At 39.1% G+C, this 8,681-nt stretch overlaps 1 protein-coding gene across 1 annotated transcript in view; it reads right to left on the bottom strand.

Annotated features, from left to right (window-relative positions):
- The window catches only part of LOC104413560 (testis- and ovary-specific PAZ domain-containing protein 1-like), a gene marked incomplete at its 3' end in the record, with an annotated part of 22,010 nt that extends 14,410 nt beyond the window's left edge, over positions 1-7,600 (bottom strand). The window contains exons 1-3 of the mRNA XM_010024591.1: positions 7,495-7,600; positions 4,867-7,324; positions 1,984-2,051 (exon numbers count right to left, since the gene is read on the bottom strand). Of these exons, the coding sequence (XP_010022893.1) occupies positions 1,984-2,051; positions 4,867-7,324; positions 7,495-7,600 (2,632 nt within the window). The remainder of the gene's footprint in view (positions 1-1,983; positions 2,052-4,866; positions 7,325-7,494) is intronic.
- Positions 7,601-8,681: the final 1,081 nt, after the last annotated feature.

Genomic DNA, 8,681 nt, shown 5'->3' with positions numbered 1-8,681 from the left:
ATGGGGGAGGGCGTCCCTGCCTATGGCAGGGGGTTGGAACTGGATGATCCTGAAGGTCCCTCCCAACCCAACCCATTCTGTGATTCTATGAACTAAATACAGAAACTCCAAATTCTAGTAATACAGTAAACACGAGACTTCAGTGTCATGAAATTTCAGCACCTTCTGCAGATGCCACAGGAAATGAACAGAAATTAACTGCAGCTTTCTGGAGCAACTGTTTACGTACAATGGAAGAGCTCTGCATAGAGAAGATATTCACTGTTTCATTGGATCACATGAATAAATTTCCACTGCACCACACTGTGCAGATACAGGACGAATCAGATTCTTATTGGAAGGGCTTTAATCTTATAGTCACTGGTCTCTGTATAACCAGCAATACAAGGCACATCTGCTTGAAGACAATGTATGTAAGATTTCCACTTGACAGATGAAAAGGATTGACATCATCCAGAATACCTTAACTGTAGTATTTGTTGCCCTTCTTAGACTGTGAATCCCCTGAGACAAGAAGCCATGATCTCACTACATAACATAAGACACCAAAGCAGTAATACATATACCTAAATAAATACGTAAATTGTGGGTAATTACCAAAACCAAGCACCTTTCTTTTGTTCTGTGCAGGTCTTTTAAAAAAGTCATATATCAAACATAAGCTACTACGTGCATTATTAATCTAAGAGTATGATGTGATCGTTAGCTTCTCGGATCTGGGAAGAAGGACATACTTAAAACTTTTTCTTTATTTTAAGCACCACAAAAGACCCAAAGGCTTTTAGCCTTCATTAGAACATGAGGCAAAACAACAGTCCAAGAAAATGCAGCAGTTACTAAATAGTACAGGACTTGTTGCCAGGCCTCTTTTCAATCACCTCAGTACTGCACATACCATGGTGCAGGTCCCTCTGCCTCTTTGCATGGCCATAGGCCTAATTATGTACTTCCTCCCTACTCATCCTCAGGGAACTTGAGTCTATTTCTTGGTGTCCGAGTTCTTACACCCTCATTACCTTTTATTTTGCCTTCTTATCACTGAAGCCTGGAACTTTCTTTCCCCCAAATAGTTACTATTCACTCCTTTTCCTCCAGGAGGCTACATCTGCCCAAACCACTCACTCTTTCTACATGGAAAGTATTTCTTTCTACATGAACACATTAATATAAAAACCAGCACAAGACATACTGTCACAGACACTTTTCAAGCCTGCAACAAAACCAATACATAATGGCAGAGTGCCAGACTAACAGCAAGCTGAAAAACTGACACCAGAAAGGGGAACACCAAGAATCTTCAAAACCAGAATCAGCACACGGTGCCCTCTCCAGTGTGTTAGTTTTCTTCTCCTGTTCCTTCAACCTATCTAAAAGAAACTTCCACATCAGACATACTTTGCATAGTAGGTCTGTATGCAAGCTGTAGAAAACAAACCAAATCACATTCAGATGCTGCCTCTTGGACTGTTCTGCTTAAAATAGGAAGAAAAAAAACCCAAAACAACTCAGAAGTATCCTCCTCTAAAAAAAAAAAGCATTCTTAAAAAAACTGAACACTGTCAGAAGAATGGGTGTAGCATCTGCAAAAACCAGAAGTACAACCTGTAAAAAAATCCCTATTTTAAAATTCTGTCTGCTGATAAAGACAAGAGAACAACAACGAGAGATTGTGAGTCAGCCTCCAAAGCAGTATCACAGTAGTCAGTGTCTTACTATCAAAAAACAACCAAAACCCAGTACTATCAACAGACAAGTACTAAAGAGAAGCAGATGTTCCCTGAAAGACTCAGGTTTGCACCACTTCAAAAGACATCCATTTTATATGCATTAGGAAACAAAGTGCTGTTCCAATAAAAAGGTATTACTGAAATGACAAATTCCCATTTTATGTGAAAAGTAGAAAGCCCTGGTTTTGCGACTGAATACCTCTGTGGTTACTCTCTTCTCTTGATTATGCATTCAAAAATCTCCAAAGACTCTTACCTTTTCGCATCCAATCACAGGAAATTTCAGTATCATCTGACATTCCAGATTCCTGTATGGTAATGTGTCTGTTTTGGAACAAAAGTGTATTTAAGATTTCCATCTTGCACAAAAGCAGTATTAATCTCACAAGTTACATAAAATTAAAGTTCTCAGTAATACTTTTAGCTATGGATAGAACCCTTACATACAACATTCTCTTAGCTTTCTTATATCCATCCCTACAAATATACACTTAAACAAGTAACACCAAGACATTTCAAATCCCAAAAGTTACTAGTAAAAGCTCATAATCCCATTTCACTTTTGCCTAAAGTACTGAGATGGGAAATCTTCTCTGTATAGCAAATTATGGAAATATTGTGCTAATGAGCCAATTCATCAGTTTCTACAAAATGTGATTTATGGTAATATTATATTCAAGACAATTTGCATAATAATGAATCTCAAATAGAGTAACAAACACTTGTTCACAGAAAGATGCTTCACCTATTTTGAAGATAAGTTGGGAAAAAAGTATTTCTCCTCAGAAACGCTCTGAAGGTAAAAATACACAGTAAAATATTACATACAAGAAATATAAACATAATCATCACCATTCATTTTGGAAACTCATCCCCAGTAAATGACAAGTGTAATAACAGCAAGCTCCCCAATAAAATGGAACAATGAAAATGTGCAACAACATAGTGGAAATGAAGAAGTTCCCCAGTATGTATAACTTGGAACTATGCAAACATTCAGGCACAGATATCATGAGATACACTAAGCAGAGCTGAATAAGTCACAGCAAGTTTGCAGAGACAAGAAGGATTTTTATTAGAGGCAGGCTCTCTGTAGGCTTACTTCCCCTCTCCCCCACATTTTATGTGAAATGCAAAGTTTCAGTGACTTTGCCTACCACAGTTTACTTTCTGTTTGTAAAATTCCAGTGCGGACAGTTCCAGAAAGCTGTCATCTTCATAAACACTGCTTAAACCAGAAAATATTTAACAGCATTAAGAGACTGAAATCTTCACATTCAGGTCAAAACCTACTTCCAAATCTCTACCAGATTCTCCTAATTGTGTAGTGTGAAACAGAAGTTATTTGAATTTTGGAGCTCAATCACTGTTGTGACCAGTATGTTCTCCTTTTGAAGTACACATGCTCTCATTATCTGAAATTTGGAAGCCAAAAATTATTATCCTTGAATTTTCAGAACTAAAAATACTCCTCCATCTTTTAAGGTCACTAACAGCCAAAGATGAAAAGTGTCATTAGCTAAACATGTCTTGGCGTTTAAATTCAAAGCTCAAACAAAATGGATCCACACTAATAGTTACACATCTACAGTGGCTAATAGTTGCCACCAAATACTTGTCAGTGACTGAATGAACCATGTACATCCTTCACACAGTTTCAATGCTTTGGTTTCTCAATGAAACTTGAACAAAAAATATTACTTCATTACAGGAACTGTCATTTTGAGAAGCTGCTAGATCTCAGAATTTTTTAGTGGGAGGAACACTACAAATTAAGGCACCAGTCATTTCCTTTACGGTTACAATTTAAGTGCTATTAAACTCATCAGTAACACTCAATATGTGGTAAAAACCTTTTTAACAACCCAGCTATACTTTCAGAATAACTTGCTGCTAGCAGAACTACAGTTTTTACTGCTCTGTACCAATGCCAGATCAAGGTATCAGTACACAAGATGTACTGAAGTCCATCCCCATGCATATATGTGCTAAAACAGTTTTAACAAAGATCCAGGTTCTTTCTATCATAATCCACCTGTTCTTATTAATCTGAAGGGAAATCATAACAAAAGCTATGTATTGATAGAGCTAAAGAAAACATTCAGCAACAGTCACCATGTGCAGCCATTAAGTGCTTGTATTGCTCTTCTACACAAGATCACCGAACTACGTTTATCTATAGTGTAATAGCTAACATTAATCAAATGTTAAACAAAACATGCATATAAACTAGTATTTTTACAAGTTAGAGATGACTTACAATAGTGCAGTTCTGACTCGCTGTTCTACATGGACAGATTGAAGTATCATTACAAATTAATATTAAGCTAGTATTGCCACAAAGCAAAACTGAGTATGCATAAAATAAGCAGCCAAACAAGCAAACATAGACAATAGTCTAGAACACCTCTAAAGAAAAAAATAAAAAAGGGTATTAACTGAAACAGTATTTAATTTTAAAATGCGTAGTATGATGTCAGTGTAACTACCAGCATAATCACTTTTTTGGTTGGCCAAAGAAAGTTGAAGTCCCAGTTGTATCTGGCAAATACTAACAAAATAAAACACAGCAGTATGAACTGGTCATTATCTGGTATTATTGAGTGATATAAGCTACCTGATAAAACAGTATAAGGTTTACTGCCTCATTTTAATATTGTCATATTCAGTTCATTAGTATGTTCCTGACAGTTACCAACTCTGATTAGTCACTAATGATCTTTGCATCAAATTATGGAATGTAAAAAGCAAAAATAGACAATTTTGCCTAAATCTTTAGCAAATTAAGGGGAAGGTCTAAGAAATGAGGTCTGCATTTTTATTTTCCTTGGCTGATGGCAAACAAATTTAGCAGGTAACAGGAAGAAAGCTGAAATATGACTTCAAACAAGTTCAGTTTTCATCTCTCCGAAGGTTGTGATAATTCTTTAGGACTGTTTTCCTTCAATTCAGAGATAATCCTAGTTCTGATGAAGAAGAAATTATTTGCATTCAGAATATTGTCATATGTCAGTCAAATTTTGACACTTAAATTCAACTCAGAAATTGATGAAATTCTCTGAGGAAGCCTGACCACAATAACCTGATAAGAGAAAAAAGTACTTAGGATTATTGCAGTAAAGAAAAATTACATACATACCTAAAATTATCGTCTACTGAATCTCTATTTTCTGAGGTTACAGGACACTCAGGCTTAAGATCCTGCTTTTCATCTTTAATGCAGATGCTATCATAGGACTCCTTCACAGAACAACTTTCACAATCTACAAGTTCAAGCTTGTCTTCATTATTGTATCCAAAAAGGTCAGGGTCATCCTGAATCACATCAATGACAAGAACATCTTCTTTGTAAGCTTCAAAAATATCTGGAATATTCTGATTTTGGTGTTCTGAAAGAGTTCCACTTGATTTGCTACCATCACTTCTTTCTAATGCAACAGGGTGGTCAACTGCATTCCAAGAAAGATCAGGAAAACTAGATTTTAGTACACATTCAGTACCATGGAAATCAGACACGGGTGACTCTGGCTGTCCATCAGGAAAAGGATGTGGATATAAAGAAGCATGTTCAGAGAGAGTGGACAAGGCTGTAAGGTTTGTAGAGCCATCATGCTGGAAGCCCTTACTGCTGATCTCATCTCCTTTTTCCTTTGTTGAAGCTGGAGATGTAGCATCACTTGCAACAGGAAGGGACAGCTGCTCAGAATTTACCAAGAAATTCTCTTCACTCATCTTCTGCCTTGTTGAAACACTACTGCTGTCAAGAAGCTCTAGTGGACTATAGGTTATTCTTTCAAATGAGTGGACAGATTCCAGTTTCCTGGATTCAGGTTTGTTTCTGCATAAAGGAATTTTGAATTTTGTCAGGTTTTCAGTGTTCAATACTTTCATTAGCTTTAAATCAGAAAATGCCTGTTTCACTACTGATGTCTTACCGCCCAGGTTTTTTCTGTTTGTGTCACGCGTAGATGTACGTTTCTGGACTGTCACAGCCAGGTTTCTTTTTGTTAGAGCTCCCTTTTTTTTCTCTCTTTGCTTTGTTGTAAAAGTCAAGGTTGCTTTAACTTCTTGCGCATCATCATGACTAAAAGCCACAGCACTTCTATCTGTATTAACTGGGGATTCCACAATTTCATTGCTCAAAGTCTCATCAATATCCATGGGAGGCAATCCTGGTGTTTCAAGTGAAGTGAGACATTCAGTATTTGAATCTATTATTTTATGTGTAGATTCTTCGTTAATCCCTTCCAATGACATAGGCAAATCCAACTGTCTCAAATTCCCAGTCACAGCATTGCTTCCTACAGCTTCACCACTGCTTTTATCCCAGGATTCCTGGAAGACAGCCCTTACAAGTCTTTTTCCTTCTGAGCTAGACCCAAGATTTTTATGAACCCATTCAGAAGTCCTGGCACAAGATTCAAAAGGCCAGACATTTTTACCAGTCATAGGTACTGTTCTTTGACAGGTAAACTGCTGCAATTTCTTACTAACTTTGCTCAATTTTTTAGCTGTCTTGCTTTTGTGACTGTTAGAAACACCATGGATCTCAGCCAGCACTCTCAGGCTACCTGAGGCAGCAGAATGATGTGCCATGCTGTTTGAATTTTCTTCTTTTGCTGTTACTGCAAGTTCAGATGTCTTCTTAAAGTCATCTTCAAATGCAAGTAATTTGGTACTATTCTTTCTCCAGACTGATGTATTTTGTGCTTCATGAGTATTTCTTCCTATATGAAGATTTGATGTATGACCACATGAAGCTGACAGAGTAATTTCTTCACGATTTAGTCCCAAGACATCAAAGGAACTTGACATGGCAAGTGCTGCTTCTGTTTGTAACTCATACTCACTGCCATCAGCCATGTCTGTGAAAATATTCTGCACTGCTGATTTCTCAGTGATTTTCCTCTTTTTCCCAGGCTTTCTACCAATATTTGACTTTCTTCCAGTTGAACACTTACTGCTTTCACTCTGACAGCATGAAAACCACTCTTCTCTGTTTTGAGTTTCTTCTTTATTGAACAATAAACCACCTTTTATGGGTGATACTTCATTCTGCATTCTACTAGCATTGCAATTCATATCCCTCTGTTCTACAGTACCATCAGGAAAAACATGCTTTCCTTTATCCTGGGCTATATGGAAGAACCCATTTAATTTATAACTGCTGGTAGTTCCACTAGCTGAAGACTTCACAAACGTATCGATGTAACTACAGGCCTCTAATCTCACAAACGGATTCTTTCCTGCTGCACAGAGCAAGCCATTGCAATGGTTTAGGGCTTTCCTGCGATGTTCAGCATCACATTTTGCAGATACACTTCTGACTTTTTCAGCTGAAGCCACGCTAAAACTTTGCAAGCACTTGATTTGATCAGTTCTGGGTTTCCTTTTTTTATACTGCACACCGGACTTTTTTGTTACAGGATGGCATAGAAAGTTCTTGCTTTGGGTCTCACCTAAAGCAGCAACTGTAGGAGATTTACAGTAGTGAGGTTCCTTTTCCTTAGAATCTTCTGACAGGTTTTGATTTGTCTTAAGCTTCTTCACAGGCTGTGTACCAGAATCTTGCTCAATTGCTTTCCATTCTTCCTTTGCTGATTAGAAAACAAAGAAGTGTCATTAAAGATTATGCTAAGGGAAAAAACCCTACCCTATTGCAATACTTTTTTATATACAGACCAAAAAACATTCAAGGTTACTAAAGAACACAACCCTGTAGCCACTGTGACACCAAAGCCTTTCTGTCCTTCTTCCCCAGACTCACAGCTCCTTTCTTTGACTCTGGATGCTGTGTATGCAGCTCCAACAAGGCACATCCACCCTTCTCTCTGGGACCCTGTAGTTTTGGTTTCATCAAGGATGCCCTGCATTTCTTGCTCAAGCACCTCTTTCCTTTCTCCTGTGTCCCTGACTTTCTGGATTCAATTAAAGAACACCCATCTGACTTCTATGGCGTATCCACCTCTCCCTGAGGCGTTGGTTCAGACAAGGATTCCTGAGCCTTCTTAAGATCTGGGATTTGCATCTTCAGTATCGTTATAGGGTGAGTGCTTTTCATTTCAGTACTACATGTGTTGTGTCTGGGTTGCAGCACCTCTGGTTCTGGCAAACAGGAAATTCCATGTCTTTCTATGCTCTCAACTTCCTCCTCTGAGCATGGGATTTGTAATTTTATTTCCATAAAGGAACACTTGCCTTTTTCTCCCGAAATCCCTGAACTCTCCTGGAACACTGAGCAGTTAAGTTCTTCTGAGTTCTGTTCTTTTCTTTCAATCCCTGCCAAGAATTTATTTTGCAAAGTAGTTTCTGAGAAAGATTCCTGTTGACCTTGTTCTGTCCCTGTCCTTCCAGTCTTTTCCCAGCAAGCGACTGCAGCCGTAGTTGCTGCCTGCCAATCTTCACATACAGCAGTGTCTGAAACTGGCAGCTCTAGACCCTTGTTGATTCTGGCAACCCTCCTGCACTGTATCCACTTGGTTTTTCTACCTGTGAGTCTCTGGCTATTCTCACCTTGCTCCTTCTGCATGTGTGCAGGATGAACAAACTGTTCGCACAGAACACTGGAGACCACGGCAGGCTGCAGACAGCAAGATAAGGGCTGCTCAGGTTTTCTCTCTGGTGCCAGGTGACGACTCTGCTTGACTACCAACACGTTCCCTGCCTCACATCCTACCCCCGCACCCAGACAGCTTGGGCTGGTGACCATCCCGTCGGCCAAGTTCAGGTCACTGCCAGTTACCAACCTCCCTGACCTTAACCGCGGCATCGTATGTGCCTAGAATCAGCAACAAAATCCACTCACCAGTGCACCTTTAACCGTGGCACCCCAGCTAGCCTGGCACCTAAGGCAGGCACAGGCCTAACCAGGACGGGAGCGCAACCTCCTTAAGGCCTCAGGGGTACCCCGGCCTGACAGAAAGCAAGCCCACGACCCTCTGCCAGCCAGCGCCC

Source organism: Nestor notabilis, unplaced genomic scaffold, assembly GCF_000696875.1.
Source record: "Nestor notabilis isolate BGI_N333 unplaced genomic scaffold, ASM69687v1 scaffold26561, whole genome shotgun sequence".
NCBI lineage: Eukaryota > Metazoa > Chordata > Aves > Psittaciformes > Psittacidae > Nestor > Nestor notabilis.
This window is presented reverse-complemented; position numbering and strand designations above follow the sequence as displayed.